Raw genomic sequence first — 18,284 nt, forward strand, 5'->3', positions numbered from 1 at the left:
GCAAAGGGTAAATCAGGAACTTATACTATTATATTGACGAGAATCGAGCTACAACATCTCTGAGCTTGCAAGTACTCCCTCCGTCTAAAATAATTACGAACTCTAAAGCCCTCATATTTTAAGATTACATACGTAGTATATTGAAACATCCTTCACAATAGGTGCCAGAATGTTGATTGTTGATTAGTGTAGAACAATATGTGTTACAGTATCATTTTGCATCCCAACAAAAAGCAACATCTTTCATATAAAAAAACTTTGGTATAAACAATAAATAAAAAAATTCATAATTGTTTATTCTTGTTTCAGCTCGTAAAACACGAATTAACTATCAAACTTCTCTTTTAGAATATGTTTTTGTGTGTACCGCCGCAAAACAATTCAATTTATGCAGTCTCCATCTTTGCCAAACTGTGATCACTGACAACTTACTGCAAGAAATTCAAGCACATTTGATATGTACTATGAAACTGTACTGAAGGAACAGGTTGAAAAAAAAAAAAAAAGCAAACGATAAAATATTGTAGGTTCACATCAAAACAAACGAATTATTCCTGGAAATATAAGTCCGAGTTTAGCAGCTCATTAACAAGAAACTAGAGTAGCAAAATGATATGATGTTCAAGAACTCAACCATAAGCCAGTTCAATTGTTCACTTGGCAACTGCAGCAGCAGAACCTTTTCCTTCAGCATCAGTTAAAGTGGCAAGCCAAGTAGGTGGCAGCATCCCAGTCTGTTCATGTACCGTCTTTAAAAGAGGAGGCAGCATGCTATAGACCTCGGCCACATCCTTCATTGATCCACCAGACCCATTTCTGCCCTCCAAGCTTGCACCACCAGACCCTGATGACCAAATACTGATCTTTGGTTGCAGACCCTGAACAGCTTGAGCATTGATCCTCGCCATCTCTTGAAACGCTCCAGAATTGATCATCATGTAGTCCCTATCCAGCATAGCTGCCATCAAGAGCCTTAAGAAGGGTACTAATGTAAAATCCTTGAGCTTGAGCGAGGGCCACGATTCCCTCAGCCTCTTTCTTCTTGCCATAGAGGTCTGCATCAGCTGCTTGCTGACGAGAGTAGAATGCAGCTTCTGCTGTTGCCTTCTCTGCCTCTGCTTGCTTTTGCTTCTCATACAGATTTGCATCTGCTTCTCTTTGGTTGTTGTATAAGTTTTGGTTTGCTTCTTGGACCTGATAACCAATAAATTTGATGTTAGTCAATTTATTTAAAGTAGTAAATATCATTAGAAGAAAACAGAAAGATGTCATGTAAAGTTGTACATCAAAATTAAAATTAGTACCTTTATGTCATACTCAACAGTAGCCTCACTAAGGAGCTCTGCCCTGAGTTTTTCAGTCCTAGTGAGAGCATTCTTCTTCTCCACCTCAACCTGCAGCTCAGCCTCTCGAATAGAAACTGCCTGCTTAGCCTCGACCCTTGCCAGTTGAGCCGCCTTTTCCCATCCGGCCTTTTGAGCAGCCAACTCAGCATTTGCTTTTGCAACATCAGCTTCCTTCTGGTTCTCATATATCTTAACCTCGCTCTTAACTTTGACCTCTTCCTATAGCCCTTCTCCATCCCTTTGTGTTGATATGATTTTAGTTTCTGCATCAATTTTCGCTGCACTCTGTGCTGTTTGCCCTTGCCTCAGCTTTGCTCCTATCTCCCCCTTCATCTTGGCCTCAGCAACATCCACCTTAAATAATATAAGCATTTACAAAAATCTGTTCCATCCTTTTTTTTTAAGATATTGAAAAGCTGTGACCATGTCACGTAAATGGCTGATCAATTTCTGTCTTAACTTAGAAACATGTATGATTGTTTAGGCATAGTCATAACCTGTAAAAAACATCTAATTCGGTTCGGGCCAAACAATGTTAACAGGTTTTTGGGAGACCAAGTAGATAGTGATGCATTATCCAACTATACTAATGGCAGAAACCTGGTACTAAAAGAAAAATTCTCATAATCTTTCATCTTCAACTATAATCAAAACCATATACGTGTTTTCGATAGATAAATATTCACCAATTTTTGACAGATCTATTAACTAAATAATCATATGTTGCTAAATCTGAAATTAAATAAATTACAATGACCAAGAAATTTTTTTTTATTTTTTTTTTACCTTAGCCTGATTAGCAGCCTCCATTTGAGTCTTTTAATATTAGCATTACAGATAACAAGTCCGAATTGATTCAACTCTAACTGAACCTTATCAAACACTTCCTTCTTAAACTCTTTAGTACCCCTAAAAATCTCCTCCATAGTCATGGAAGCAGCAAGAACACGAGTCTCGCCCTCGATAATACCTTGTACAAGTTCATTAACATGCTTAGAGCACATGTCATGGGGTGCCATGAGTTTAGCATAAAGCACAAGGCTGTCATCAGAGTCGACTCGAGGGCCGATAGTAAAGACAGCAGGCAACAAGAAAGGGAGTTTCTCAGCGCTCATGGCTTGCACTTCGAAGGTGTAATTGACAGGAGGAACATTGACACGAACGAAACGTTGGCCAGGAAGAATGAGAGCTTTCTTGGCCAGTTTGATGTCTTGGATCTTCCATCCTGTTATGGCCAAGTACTCTGAAGGACCAGCTACCCTGTATAATGGAACTAACATGGCTGTTTTCAGAGAGAAGTTGAAGGTTTATGATTGTGTTTGAATGTGTTTAGGGTCATATAATAAAATAATGGGGTTTTGCTTCGGTTGTTTTATCATGCATTAATATAGGAGAATTTGGCTCTATTTGTTTGTTGGAGATCCGATCTTTTAGACTACAAACATACTGTTGTGTTTTTGAATTTTTTTTTTTTTTTTTGAAGGAATTTAAGGGAATGTTTTGATCTTATCTTTGGTTATTATGGAGATTTTAAATTTTTTTAGTTAGAAATATCTTTTATATTTTTTTACTTAATATGCATGATCATGTATATGGAAATAAATTATATATTTGATACTGATGTTGTACCAGCTAGATTTACAATTTAATTACATCCCTCTTACATCCCAAAACGGCTCCGGGGGGATTGGGTCAGTAGAAATGACTATTATATAAGCCAAGAGGGGAGGCTATGGTGTCCCCTAAAAAAGACCAAGGTACATACCCTTAGCTTATACTACAAATCTACAATACTAAAATAAAGGTTAAAAAAAAGTAATTATTCTATATTAATTACATTTAATTGATTTAATTATAAAGCAATCTCATCATCAATCTTTATTCAATTATGTCTTAATAAAATCAATCAAATTTAATTCATCATCATCTAATACGTCAAATAATCCTTAAATTAAATTATTTTATTAATTATCTTAATTAATAATTTTAAAAAATCAATCTCCCATTTCAGTCAAATCACAAATTCTCTAATTACGATAAAAGTATTCCCTTTATGATCAATATCTTCATCTGCAAATCAATAATTTACGTAATTAAATCCTATAAATTCTTCCTTTAAATCTATTTCTTACAATCGCTTATTTGATGATAGGTATAAAAATACATATATTAACAAACTTTCTTTTTTTATTCTCTAATTCTGTATTTTTATAATTATACAGATTCTTAATTCATGTTTATCAGAAAAACACTTTCATGATTGTTGGGAGACGGGATTAACCACGACATACAATCACCACCACCCTTTGTGTCAACCCTCTCCCATTGCCGACTTCATCATTTTTTTTCCACATACAAAGTTGTTTATTGATCGTACATGTATTTTATTTTATTCTATAATTTTTCTTTAATTTTTATTATTGTTGATTTTCATAAGGTCATATATATTTGTAGAATTTTTATAAAAGGTGTAACTTTTTTTCTTTTTGGTAAGTATTTTAGTTTAAGGACTAAATTCTTAAATCATTAAGTTTGGTTATTTAAGTTGTTTAAAACATATTATGTAAATATTTTAAATTTTTCAACTAAAAGCTAGTAACTATATACTAAAAGACACACGAGTAATGACACGTGTCATTTCCTAGTGTGTCCTTTTTTTTGTGTGTGCGAGCGCGAAATAAAATTCTATTAAAAAAAACAAATTTTATACAAAAATAATTTCTTTCTTAATCTTATACAATATAATTACCTAAAATAAAAAAAATTTGACATATCTTTAACCGAAATATTTATAGCTATAAAAAAAATATTACATAATTTGTAATACATTCTACTACAAGAAAATATTCATATTTTTTTTGCCTAATAAAATATTTGTTTGTATAATTATTGATTATAATCCATAATTCTACCACAAGAAGATATTCCTATAACAAATCAGTACATATAGAAAATTAAGAACATATATTTTTATGATCCCTTCGATAAATTATGGTCATAATAATAATAATCAGTCAATAGTAATCAATAATCAATAACTATATACTAAGGAGCCGTTTGGTTCGCAGTAATAATCAATGGGAATGGGATTCCATGGGAATCATTCCCTTTGTTGGTGTTTGTTTTCCCATTTCTATCATTCCCTTTCCCCTTTGATTACCCAAAAAGCTTCTAATCCCAATCCCCACCCCCCCTACCTTTTCCATTCCCTTCCCCACCCTTGCTTCTTTCTCTCTCATCTCTCCTCCTCCATGACCACCTCCTTCGTCCTTCTTCCATGACCACCTCTCACAACACCTTTCACCGGCAGCCCCACCCTCTAGCCGCCTTCCCTGGCACCCCACCCCTCATCGGAAACCCACCTAGTCAGCCCGGCTAGCCTCCTCAAACACCCCAACCAGCCACCACAAACACTCCAACCAGCTCGGCAAACTAGCCACCATAGCCTTAGAAAACGCCACCCCCTCTCCTCGAAAATGCCACCCCGACCCTAGAAACCCTTCTAAGTCGACCACCATGTAGTTGGAGGGGTTAGGGCTAAGCGGCGAGGGGTTAGGGATGGGCGGCGAGGGGTAGGGATGGGGGTTAGGGTTCCGTCGGTGAAGAAAGAGTACCAACCACGGTAGCGGTGTAGTCGGAGTTAGGCGCGACAGGGGGTTAGGGTTCCGTCGGTGTTAGGCGCGCAAGGGGGCTGGGTTCCGTCGCCGACAGCAATGTCAGCCCGGCCAGCTTCCTCGAACACCCCAACCAGCCACCACGAACACTCCAACCAGCCACCACAACCTTCGAAAACGCCACCCCCTCTCCTCGAAAATGCCACCCCGACCCTAGAAACCCTAGCCCCCTAGCGCGCCTGACGTTGCCGAGAGCAATGGTGAATGGGAAAGTGAAGAAAGAGGGGGTTGTGTGGGTGTGATGGTGGTGAATCTGGTGATTCAATTCTTATTGTTTTTTTACAACATACTACATTTGAGGGATTTTCATTCCATTCAATTCATTTCCTTTGTTCATTCCATTCCGTTTACCCCGTGCAAACCAAACGGCCCCTTAAAAAACACACCGACAATGACACATGTCATCTCCTAATGTGTCCTTAGGATTTTTATATTTTTAAAAATATTTTTAAAACCTTATACAAAAATAATAACTATTTTTTTAATGGAATATTACTTAAGATAAAATATTTAATATATCTTTTAACATAAAATAATAATGCTATAAGTAAAAAGTAATTTAATCAAATCCTTGACATATTTTGTGACACAATATATGAAAAAATATTATTATTAAGATTTTTTGCATGTATTTATTAATAACATATTTTTGTGACACAATAAATATCTTTTCAATAAGGGGGTTTTAAGATTATTGTTTAATGCAATGTTAATCTTTTTCAGGGGTTGCTAGATGATTTTAAATAAAGTTTTAAATAAAAATGTTAATTTGTATTAAGAAATTGTCGAACATTAGCAAATCTTAGTCGGTTTGATTAAAATATGTAATAAAATCTTTTGGTTCTTAGATAAATCAACCTTTGACCATCCGAATTAAATGATTTATGCAGTACATAAGTACATTACATTTTGACTTGTTGTTGCTGATAAAATAGCTAAATTGTGTCAAGATTAGCTATTTTTTAGTTTTTCTGTATTAATTATATACTTGAGCGAAACTTTGACGAATGATATGAATATTATTATTAATAATTATAAATTATAAAAAATTTATATTTTGGAAACTACAGATTAAAATAGTTCGAACAAGTTTCCGTATTGGTTGCATGACTATATCTAATCAATAATCCTATAATAAAGACGAATCTCAAATGACACTTGTTATTACGTAATTAAAAATGTTCCCGCCTATTCTTTCTTCCCCTTTTTTATATAGTATATTATATAATGTTACTAAATCTAAATATATCTTAATCATGGCAAAATTTAATAATATCTTTTTTATTAATAAGATAAGTACAATATATATCATTAACAAGGAAATTACCTTTTTTCATATAAGATAAGAAACCTTCAACAAATAAACAATTATATTAAATTTCAACAAAAAAAAAGTGTATAAACTATTAAATTTAAATTTTTTATGTATAAAAAAATCCTATTAAATAAATCACATTACTTAACAATTGATTTAATAAAATTTTAATTATTATAAATTTTGAATTAATTACAAGGTATCAACAAATCTAAGTATTAATCATCTGTGCATGTACGAGACTTTTAAACTAGTTTTATGTATAAAGCTCAAATATTAGTCAGAGTAATGTATATGAATAGTGTAAAAGTCAAATTGGTCACGTACAAAATTGAAAGAGTGACATAAGATTTTTTGTTAAATGTTGTGTTAAACTGATTATGAAAAACTTTAAGAATAAACTAGTTGTTTGAATAATTGAGAGTTTTCTAGCATAAACGAAATTCATGTTCCCTTGATTAGGAAATTTTTACAATACATTAACATATAAATTATTTGATCTTTATACTGCGACAAGAAGTGTTCCTAATGGAATACAAAATTGGAGTGGGAGAAGAGTGGCTATGGCAGTTGAGGTCTAGTGATTATGATTATGATGGTTGAAAGGAGGTGACTCAGGTTAGAGAATGGATGGATGTGAATAGGAAAATGTAATGAAAAACCAGGCATTTCTAACCGCTATTTTGACTATCTTTAACCTAAAAATTACTCCCCGTCTCACTAATATTGCCTCCATTTGACCATTTTCTGTGAATTTTTTTTTTTTTTTTTTGGATTGAATAAGACAATTTTAGTAAAACAGAGGGAGTACTTATGTTCGTTTGTATCTACTCTGTCTAGCATAAGTTTCTCCCTAAAAAGTACTTTGTATAATTATAAGAGTGACACAAATATAGTAAGACCCTTCACAATCGACAATTATTATCGGAAAATCTATTTCTTTCAAGTAGCAAATCGTATATTTAGTAGTATCCTTAGTTCCTTACATCTTGAAGACAACACACACAAACACCCTCAAATCTACTACAATTTGCAAGGCCAACGCATCAGTATATCACCAAATTGCTTTACAACCTGTACACTAATATAAGCTCAAAAGCAAAATTAACAAAACGCTATGTAACAGCGACATCACCGCACCGGCCAGCCTCACTTTAAGGCAGAATGCGGAACTGTCAAGAAACATAACTGGTTAAGAGAGACTTGAGGCCAGTGAAGACTATTATGTTCAATATTGCTAGTCCTGTATTCTATTATCTAAGAAACTACCAGAACAAGCGGTCAGAAGAAACTACCAGAACAACCATTAATATTTACTTGTAACAAACTCTGGTTCACCCATTCCAGTAGAAGTGACTGCTAACAATGTATCATCTCTCATTTATGCTAGCTTTGCCATAGATTGAACTAATTTTTTCACTACTTCTGATTCTTGGATTTAATGGCTTTGGTAGAGGATTCACCTCCTAACTTCAAAACAGCACCATCAACTACTTCATCGGACATGGACAGCTGTTCCACTGCTTGCCCAGATTCAAGGTGCAACATCAAGTCTTTAAGCTGCAATCATATAGAAGATTGCACGAGAGTTATCATCAGTTGCTCAAAGGTAGCAAGGCCAAAACAGGAGGAGCATCCTAAGAGATGAGCAATATAACATAATTACAAACCTGTTCTTCATGATCTCGTATTTTTTCATCCTTCAGGCTCACAGCTTTCTCCTCCCTGCAGCAATATATTTCAGTAACCCTATGCAACATCATTCAACTTGCAAAAGAAACAGCTAATTGCATAAGGATACAAGCATAAAAATGGGATACCTTAATGATACAAGATAGCAAAAACTTCATCAATAATAAAGCAGAGTGAAAACAAATAGAATAGGAGAGTGAAAAAACTGAGCATATTTCCTAAATGAATAACATATTTTCCCTGAGAATAGGGAAGTTTCCCAGTCTGTCTCCCAGGGGTTTATTTCATCACTCAGCCACCATATTAGCTTCAAAAGCACCTAATATTAAACTCACCCACCACTTATTAATCTCTTCAACAGAAATATCAATTGCAAACCTCAAAAAACAGTTATTACACTTGATCACAGAAGCATTATGCAGAAGTTCCAGTATAACAATGCAGAAATAGCATCCAAATAAACAAGATCAAAAAAATTACCTCTGCTAGGCCATTTAGCAAGTAAATAAGTAATCACAAGATCATATATTCTATTATCTTAGGAATTTTACAGAATAAAAAAGGTTATAAGCATTGAGGCTATGCTAGGCAACTACACCCCATCCCCCTTCCCCCCCCCCCCCCCCCTCCTTCCAGTATCCTGGAGTTATTGATTACTAGCAAAAATAAAAAAAATGGAGGGAAAGAAAGAGCATGTACCGGAAGAAGGGAAAGGGAGGGAGAAGAAACGACATCGTTGGAGTAAAAATGCATGACACCGCGAGTTTCTTCAATTCTAGGATTTCCGGAGGAAAACGACAAGGTTTGAGTAGAGATGCTAGCGGATAGTTGCGAGGATGAGTCGCCGGAAACCATAATCGCCGCTTCCGGAGGAGGCAGAGGAGGAGGAGGAGGAGGAGGAGGGGAGGCTAAGCTGCTTTGCGGTGGTTCGATGGTGGGAGAAGCGCTGGCGCTTGCAGAGGTTGCTTCCGCCATTTTCGGGATCAAGTTGAGTGTTGAGGTTAGAGAGGGAAATAGAAAAAATAACGTGAATTTCACTAATACACCATTTTATGATTACATACATGTGAATATGCATAAATGCTAAACCGAGAGATTTATCAAAATATAATGAGATTTCGCCTAATAATCAATGCCTGGTGTAATACGAAAAGAGTTGTGGGGATTTTATCTAAGATCCTTTGATCTTCCTTTCCTACAACAGAATTGGATTTCTCCTCATAACCGAGGTTCTTGAGAATTTACCATAATCACGATCAAAATCAAAAATAATTTTTGAACTTTGACACATTACTTCTCTAGAATCAATTATAAAGAGATTTTCTGATAATTATTTCTCCAACATTGGCCAACTATTGAAAAGAGAGATGAAGCGATCAGTGAGGAATTTTGTGCTACTTCGGAAAATGAAAGGATAAAAAAAAGGTTTGTAATTCCATTACATAGTCCAAATTATGCATATTGCTGTCAGACAAAACAATACAAGAAAACTGCAAATATTGCACACAGCCATACAATACTAGCCAAAACGGTCATTCAGTGAAACAAAATACTGCACACAGCATAAACCTGAACCTCAAAATGATCAAATTAAGCAATCAATTTCAATGTGGAGAGAATCTCCCCGTACACAGATACAAATTCAAAACTCTGCACTTCCCGTACCATAAATCTGAAAATTATTCTTTACATAAAAGACATATCATTTCCACACTATAAAATGCAAATAATCATATCAACATACTATGCTATCAAAGACTGAATTACTAAAATACAGGGGGGGGAAAGGATTTGACGATGATGCAAAGAGGCAACATAATAAACATTCCCGGAGAGCAACGCGCAGAAGATTAGCCAGACAGGGGGCAACATGAACTTGAGAGTTACTATTGCCATGAATTAGTTTGGAACATCCAGCTGTTAACCTCCTGAAAATCTCTACAAAGCGCTCAAAGAAAAAAGGTCTCCTTTGTGCCAAGTCCTACCGCCAACTTCAATTGAATTTAACACCTAACCTCATAGGAACCAGCTTTTGTTATGTAGCGAACCCATTCAACAGTATTGTACCCACTTTTCTCCCATACCTGCAGTGACATGATGAAGTGAGAAAATAATTGGCAGTTCATTAATGATAGGGCAGAATAACTTGATCAAAGAAAAATACCTTGAGAAAACGAACACGTAACCCTGATGCTGTGAACATAGGAACCTGACAAAAAAAAAATCACATCAAATAGGGTGAAAAGATTTCAGTTCTCAATCCACACCAAGTGCAGAATGAAGTCATATACTGTACACATGCTTCACACATAGTATGTTCAGCACGAATTAAGTCATAGATGAACACTTAGTTATCTCATTTTGGCCTAAACATCACCTTATCTTCAGAAAAAGGCATGCAATTTAAGGCCATTGCTTAAAATAGAAAAATGTACATCCAGCAACATTGCAACTGTAGATTATGAGATACCTGAAATTCCATTTGAATTGGTGGCCTTGTCGAGGACTTTTTCTCACCCATAGTAGAAATCAACTCTACCTCAGCACTTAAGGTTGACTCCGTCTGGCCAGGAAATTTTCTTATTCTGTTATCAAATTCAAGAGTTATTACACAGCAGCAACAAAAGTAAAGGAGGCACATCAAAAGGGGGTGACAAATAACAAAACACATCCAATTTTTTTAAAAATGAAACAATGAGAAATTAAAAGTTAAACATTTGATTTACTAACTATGAATATCCTCCCACAAATACGAACCTATATCATAGTAATATCTGGTACAAAAGAACAAGGTATCTTTGGCCTATAATACCGTTAAGGAAATGCTCAAGAGCTCATTTAAAAAATTGTGAGACTGCAATGATTAGTATAGCTGTTAAAGATATGATAAATGATTTAATAACACATAAGGTCTATATTCCCTCAAGCATCAGGATCTGTCATCTATGCCTTGGAAAATGATACATCACAGTGCAAACAGAACCCTACTCACAGTAAAAATAAGTCTATAAAAAACACAATTACAGAAACTCTGTATCACTCCACTCCTAAATTGCTGTTTCAGCAACCCCACTTTCAATATCCAAAATCTAAGACCACTTCCAGGTCAGAAGACGCCCTAAAAGAAATTCAGCTTTCATGTGCTAACAAAGATAATATGCTGTACAAAAGCACATGCACATGCCAAATGCAAACAGATAAGAGGATAGAAGCACTATTCGACAAGGTAAATTTGAAAAAGTGGCAGGAAGAAACTCACTTCCAGACCAAGCTATCGATGCTTGGATTATACTTTGCTCTACCAGATGTCACTTGGAAACTTGTTTTAGCAGTTTGCTTGGGAACTGGTATTTTAATCACAACTCCCAGAGCAAACATCTTCGCACCGAAAACACTCTTAACCTGATAATTACAACTTATAAGCAGATGTCACAAAAATACATACAATAAGATTGATGCTCGGCTTCACAAGAGAAACTGTACAAACCTTGACATTCACTTCCATTCGTGTCCTACCCAATTCCTTGATTGTTGGCAATACTCGAAAGGGCAGGTTCACACCCTCAGTTATACGATATCTGAAATATCACGAGCAGAGAATATTATAAAAGTAATTCAGCAAGATTTGCACAACCTGACGACTAGATGAAATTCCAGATGAAACTTTTAGGACAATTTTACACGGAGGACAAAAGACAGAGTGGACCAGAGAGCCAAGAACATTAATAGAACAAAATAGACAATAAACCATGCATTCTGGTGTATCAAATACTAGATAAACAAAAAATGGTATAATCAATTTGACCACAAATATTAAGGGAACAAAATCATGGCAGACATTAGATTCAACAACAAAAAGACAAGAAGCTGCTTCAAATAAAGAGACAGCATCATTAATTCTTTAAATTGGTTGCCCAGTAGACTTCATTAATTCAAATGAAGAAACAGCATCAAATATTTCACACCAGCCAAACATTAGCCAAAAAGCCTATTCATTGAAATAGTTGTGAGGCTTACTTCATTAATTCAAATTCACCATCTGGAGGGACAAAACTGACAGTCTTCTCTGAGTTGAACCTTGTCAAATTAACACATTGGTGGAAGGTTACATCATCCAGCTCAATTGTCTTCCCACTGAAAAAAGGAGCATAACAAGGAAATAAGAAGTTAACTACAGCAAAATCTGAGTGGAACCAAATGAATTATGAAAACTGAACTGTGATAAGAGCTCACAAGCAGAACTTAATAAGTACTTCGTTATAAATAGGGCTTGACCTAGAGCCAGGTACACATAAACACCTCTACCCATATGGGAATAGTTCAACATGGTGCCACAGACATGAATATCATACTATCATAGTTGTTATGCTAAATATTTAATGTAGGATTATGTCTACATGACACGCAGCCAAATGCAATGCTTTTCATTACAATTTATGTACAGCAGTGCAATTACACCTTAGAAAGACCCAGTTTGTAAAACAAAAAAGCAAGACCAGTTAATGAGTGAAAAACTAACTGTAATCTCAGGCAGATAAATGATAAGAAAGAAGACTGATTCACAGAAGCTACCTTTTTGCTGGACGTGCTTTCAACTGTGACTCTTTTTCAAGACCAATTTTATCATTTAATCCCAGCTTCAAATCAGGCATTCCAGAGAGAAAGCACTTCATAAGAATCTTTCCAGTAACATCACAACGCAGCACACTACCTGTAAAAATCAATAAGCATTACAAAACACTACATAATCAGACACCGGCAAAAACCCCAATTCCCACACATACACATAAGAGGGGGGGGGGTGACCCACCTTTCGAAGACATAAGAAGATTGACACTTTCTACAATATCTAGGAACACCTGCAGGGGAATGCTAAAAATAATTAAACAGTGGACTACAATTGTGATACCTAACACACTGACAAGACAAACTTATATCACCTCATTCTTTTTGTACATGAGACCTTCTCTTCTCCAGCCAACAGCACCTGTTACTTGCAACGTTGCATTTGGCACTGGTTTATCGGCAGGCTAGATTGTATGGGAACAACAGAAAACAAAGAACAAGCAAGAAAAATAAAAAATTAACAAAACATCTGGAAATCTTCATAAGCCTATGCCAAAAGGCAAAAGTCAAACATAGCTATCAGATAATACAAACAGATAAAAATACATACCTTGGATGAGAATGGTGAACGTACTCCCTCCTGAGTGATGTAAAGCTTCAAAATTTCTGGCGAAAGATTTTGTGGGTAACCAAAATCCATAATTTCTGCAATTTAGAAAATATCAGAACATAACGTGTAAATGAACTTTGTACTACGGCTCGTGAAATATAAGAACAGGTGACGGCAACACCATAAGAAGACAGCATAAGGCAAGATGATTTTGCAAAATTCAATGAGCAAACCAGTGTATAAAGACAGAAATATGAGCACAGGAATGCATTCATATCTACAACATGCATCCCACCCTCCACCATGCTTAAGTTGATTTGTTAAGATACTTATGAATACCTGTGCAATACACCCTTATTAGCTTGGTAAGATAGTAGCTATAATCATATTCATGAGCATTGCTAAATCTTCCCATTCTAGTTTCAATGAAGTCATAGACTATAGCATCCACACAATGTTTCACAGTGATAAATCTCAGAATAGAATCCACAACTTTTGCACTCCCTACCCCTTCCCCAAAAAATGGAAATAAAAGAAGACCAACTTTACATTTATTATTAATTACTAGGAATAAAATACTGTTATACATGTTTCTTGTTTTACATTCATGCCTAATCACTTCTATATCATTTTTGGTAGCAGAAATACATATTGCATGATAACATACATAATTCATGTGTTAGACACAATGAACAATAAGAATAAATTCAGAAAGGTCTGTAAATATAAATTACAGAATATGCATTACATACCATCTAGCAACTCGTATATGAGGACAAAATTATTACGAATAGCATCTTCATCAAATTGTCCGCCAAAGTATGATTTGAAAAGATTCACAGCCTGCGGAGAGTTGAAAATTCATAGTTAGCCAACTTTATCACTCAAATTACTTACAATTAAGCCAAATCTTCATCTTTTTTAGTATTTTGCTTTTCTCAAAGTAGTGTCCTACTTCAACTAATCATAGCATCTAGCTAACAAGGTGAAGGGTCTTGTGAGATACCATGACTAATTTCATGAGAAAGCCTGAATCTATTTACAATCAGAATTCATGATCTTTTCAACCTATAGAGGCAGCTGGTGTTTTCAGAATAAACCTGAATCTATTTACAAGCAGAATGAGGTAAGAGAACTATGATTCATGATGATGACGTTGAGTTAGTAGCAGCTTTAGGAAGGCTGGCTAGATGGATAATTAGGGAAGAGAGAAGGTAGAAATCAAATAAAGGAGGAGAGTGATATACGAAGGACAACTCCATGAAAATCCATCATCAGGGGGAACTTACTCCCAAAGAAACAAAAAAACAGAGAATTACCTCAACAACAAATTTGAAAGCACAAGCAACATTAGCATTGCTGCTGACAACAATTACAATGTACACATTGCTGATTCTCATATAAAGGAAGGAGCAGCCTCCTATTTGCCTCACAGGACAAGTACCGAGTTCCTTCGTTTGCATAATATGCATCCGAAATGCATCAACCATGTTGCCCCTATTATCAAAAATATAAACAGTTTATAATTGTTCACAAAATGCAGCAAGGAAAAACAACGCAAAAGCCTCACTCTTCAGGGCAATAGTGAGTTTGCATACTCCACTTTTACAAAAAAAGACAAAAAGTCGATGAATAACAAGTAACACATCTTTATTTCAGTATCTCTCAAGTCTTGTTGTAGTAAAAAAAAAAAAAAAAAAAAAAAAAAAAAAGGGAAGAAAAGATAGGGGGAGAGCGGGGAGGGGGGGTTTGCAAATCAAACTAAACCAGATTGCAGATTTCGAAATTAGGTAACGGACCAACTAAAACAGCTGTTGAGGTTACAGACAGAGTAAACACCAAAAGCATGCCTACATTGAAAGTATAAGTTTGGGTTCGGGAGCGTAAACTCAAGGTTATATAATTTCCTTTTGTATCCTGGCATGAAATGATTCCCGTGGTAATATATTCTCCCCTACTCCTCTCTTTCTTTCTCCTTCTCACCACCAACTTCATCCTTGATAGAAATGAAGAAAGAGGGTGGAGGATGGAGGAGATAGAGCAGAAAGATGTGAGGTCTGAGGTGTAAGATTGGTGATGGCCCAGGGGTGAAAACAGTTGTGGTTGAGGAAGGTTGGTGGATCATGGATGTGATGGTGTGATGAAGCTAGAGATGACAGAGGGTAACAGGCAGTATGCTTACTTTAAGGGGTTAACACTACTGGTTAGCCAATATGGAAAGCAGCTTAATTTACTTTATTTTTACCCCCATTCCAACCAAAAATTATGAACCTACATCCCCCCCCCACCCCCCTTCTCCCCCCTCCACTGAAATACTACTCTTCATTTCTTCCAAACCAGGCACACCATCTCAGACAAAGAATAACAAATGAAGAATGCCTACATGACGTCATCAGTCAGACTGGTAATAATGAAGTAATGAGAGATATGAGCAAGTATGTCTGCTCTGATTCAAAAATGTACTACAGTATTAATCTCCAGCTTTCGTCACTCCAAAACTTTCAATCTTTCACTTCTAAACACTCCATCATTAGCTCAAGTACAAAGCACATGAAGAAGCTTTTAAAACAGATAGTCCAGTTCTGTATTTATCCATTGATAACTACCCAGCAACAAATAAGCAACTTCTTAAAAAAAACTCGATTCATTGATCAGCATTGTCTTGATTTACTATGCGGTACTGCCAGCCCAGGCCACCATCAACAAACAAAGCATGTACATTCACATCCACTTCGATTCAATCCTATTGTTTTATTCAACAACTCCATGCAATTACTAAACAGCAATCTAAAATTGTAATTTCAGCTTCTAAGTCGGTAAAATCACACCATCACTCGGAATCAAGTAGATCAACACCATCACCGGCATAAATCAACCAAAAAAGGGGCAACAACTCAAGCATTAAAACTTACAATCTAATTAATCCACCAATTATGTTGAACAAAATCACATATAAGTCAAATTAAACTTCAAATATAACCAAATACACAAATTCAATATCAAAATCACATTCAATCAACGCAAATAAATAGAAAATGATAGGAAAAAAATACCCGACATCGTCGCGATAGAGGCGATTGATAAGAACATCACCACGAAGATTCAAGAAGTATATTGCAGAAGCTGCCACCGGCATATTGAACCAGTGGATCTAAAATCCACCAAGAATATTCAAACCCTAAAATGAACTTCGAAAAATCGATCGCAGAAATGTAGCTGAGATCTAGGGTTTCCAATTTCCTAAAATTCAATTAGCAATTATCAATTCAAATGTCAGGAAGTAAATTTGAAATTAGCATTTTTGGGAAATTATAAGAACATTTTTATGATTAAATTGAGCTGGAGAAAGGTCAGAAATACAGAAAGGTTGGTGTAGGGAACGGAGATAGATCAAATAGTTAGAGCTAATGTCAAGTAATTATTTAAGGGATTTGTTAAACATCGTCCACAAATTACTACATAAAGCCCACAAAATTCACTTGGTTTGTCAAAATTGCCCTTGACCTTAAAAAAAAAACACTCACACTCTCATCACTCACACTCTCATCACTCACACTCTCATTGCTCATCTTCTTTCAACCTCTCTACAAAAAAAAAATTCAAATAACGGCAATGTCGAGGCGGCAAGGCAAGGAATTGGCGGCGGAGGGAAGGATGTCCCAAGGAGGAAAGGTACATTTTGTTTAAAAAAAAAAAAAAAAAAAAAAAAGGGAAAAACCGTCGTGACCGCGGTGGGGCGCCCTGGCTGGACGCCCAGCCAGCGGTGGTGGCGCCAGCGGCAGACGCCGCCACCGCTGGCTGGGCGTCCAGCCAGGGCGCCCACCCCCCCCCCCCATTTTTTTTTTTTTTTTTTTTTAAAAATTGTTTTTAATTTTTTTTTTTTTTTTTTTGTGTAATATAATTTTGAATTGTTTTTATATTTTGTTGTTTATTTTTATAAATTTTTTCAATTTCGTTGTATTTTTTCTACGTTTATATTTTGTTTACAATTATTTGTATGTTTTTAGTTTATTTGATTTGCGATGATGATTATTTATCGTATAAATTTTTGTATGTTTATATATTTTAAAATTTTGTGTAGAATTCACTGGGTCGTCATGGTGCGGGGAAGAATATAGAGCTTCTTAGTAGAAGTTATTCAGTGGAGAGGTCGAGGCATAGACATGTCAGATCCCGTGGTATTTCGGCCTCAGTTCGTAGAGAACGGATCCACCGTCGGGATGAGGATGACGATGACGATGATGATGCTGAGGAGGGTGACCAGGAGGAGGAGCAGGAGGAGGGCGCAGATGAGGATGAGGATGTGGACGATGGCAGTGGACCGTATGATGATTACGGTCCATTCAGTCAGAGGGTTGATGACATGTACGAGACGCATATGGTGGAGGTGCGTAAGGGTAGGGGTGGTAGGTTTGTTAGTAGATCTGGCACATCATCTGCGTCCACTGTATCTGGGGCAAGCAGGAAACGGTCGAGGGCCGGTAATGATTCTTGGGTTGTTAGGAGTGAGGTGCCCGGTGGGCCTGTTGACGGGAGTGTGATTCCTAGCTTTCTAGGACACATAGCTGCCCGTATTTGGGAGGACCAGCAGAGGCCTTCAGTTACGGGGTTGTTGAAATGTCATACCCGGGAAAAGACTTGTAGCTTTTTGCGTACATGGGCTGAGGCCTGGCCGGCGGAGAGCGAGATGTTCGAGCGACTGGAGGGCACTGGGGTGAATCACGTTCCTGCCACCATGCACGATAAGATTGACAGTACGCTGATCACGGCTTTCATTGAGCGATGGCAGCCGGATACAAACTCTTTCCACCTTCCGTTCGGTGATGACGATCATGTTACATGACGTCGAGGCCATTCTGGGGATTCGTGTTGAGGGTAAACGACTTTGTGCTGTGGCTGATGCGGATCAGGCAGATTCGCTGGCGGAGTTGTTGGCGGTGGACAGGGTTGCACTGTACACCGAGGCGCTAGGTGTTTGGGAACACGGAGGTGTGAAGATCGCATCCGTGTTGCAGCGGTGTTTGTACCCCAGTGCACGTAGGACGCCCGACGCACAGCTGAGTGCTTATGTTTTTCTACTC

General features: G+C 36.5%; 1 protein-coding gene and 1 pseudogene across 1 annotated transcript; both read right to left on the reverse strand.

Moving 5' to 3' along the window:
• Positions 1–337: 337 nt before the first annotated feature.
• On the reverse strand, positions 338–2,985 carry LOC110732235 (annotated as a pseudogene).
• Positions 2,986–9,591: 6,606 nt separating this feature from the next.
• On the reverse strand, positions 9,592–16,664 carry LOC110732528 (AP-2 complex subunit mu). Its single transcript, XM_021912480.1, has 13 exons — positions 16,257–16,664; positions 14,523–14,700; positions 13,956–14,046; positions 13,204–13,298; positions 12,968–13,057; positions 12,838–12,886; positions 12,600–12,738; positions 12,045–12,161; positions 11,515–11,605; positions 11,287–11,429; positions 10,498–10,612; positions 10,192–10,236; positions 9,592–10,111 (listed from the first exon to the last, which is right to left on the reverse strand). The coding sequence occupies exons 1-13, from the start codon at positions 16,337–16,339 to the stop codon at positions 10,031–10,033; spliced, it is 1,317 nt and encodes a 438-aa protein (XP_021768172.1). The 5' UTR covers positions 16,340–16,664; the 3' UTR covers positions 9,592–10,030.
• Between the last annotated feature and the right edge of the window lie 1,620 nt (positions 16,665–18,284).

This window comes from Chenopodium quinoa, unplaced genomic scaffold (assembly GCF_001683475.1).
Source record: "Chenopodium quinoa cultivar QQ74 unplaced genomic scaffold, ASM168347v1, whole genome shotgun sequence".
In the NCBI taxonomy this organism is placed as follows: Eukaryota; Viridiplantae; Streptophyta; class Magnoliopsida; order Caryophyllales; family Amaranthaceae; genus Chenopodium; species Chenopodium quinoa.

Excerpts from the sequence above, each read along its gene's own strand:
- LOC110732528 (XM_021912480.1), bottom strand. The coding sequence starts at position 16,339 with ATGCCGGTGGCAGCTTCTGCAATATACTTCTTGAATCTTCGTGGTGAT. Across the intron at positions 12,162-12,599 it reads AAAGCACGTCCAGCAAAAAG|TGGGAAGACAATTGAGCTGG; the intron begins GTAGCTTCTGTG and ends TCCTTTTTTCAG. Across the intron at positions 11,606-12,044 it reads GGTGAATTTGAATTAATGAA|ATATCGTATAACTGAGGGTG; the intron begins GTAAGCCTCACA and ends GTGATATTTCAG.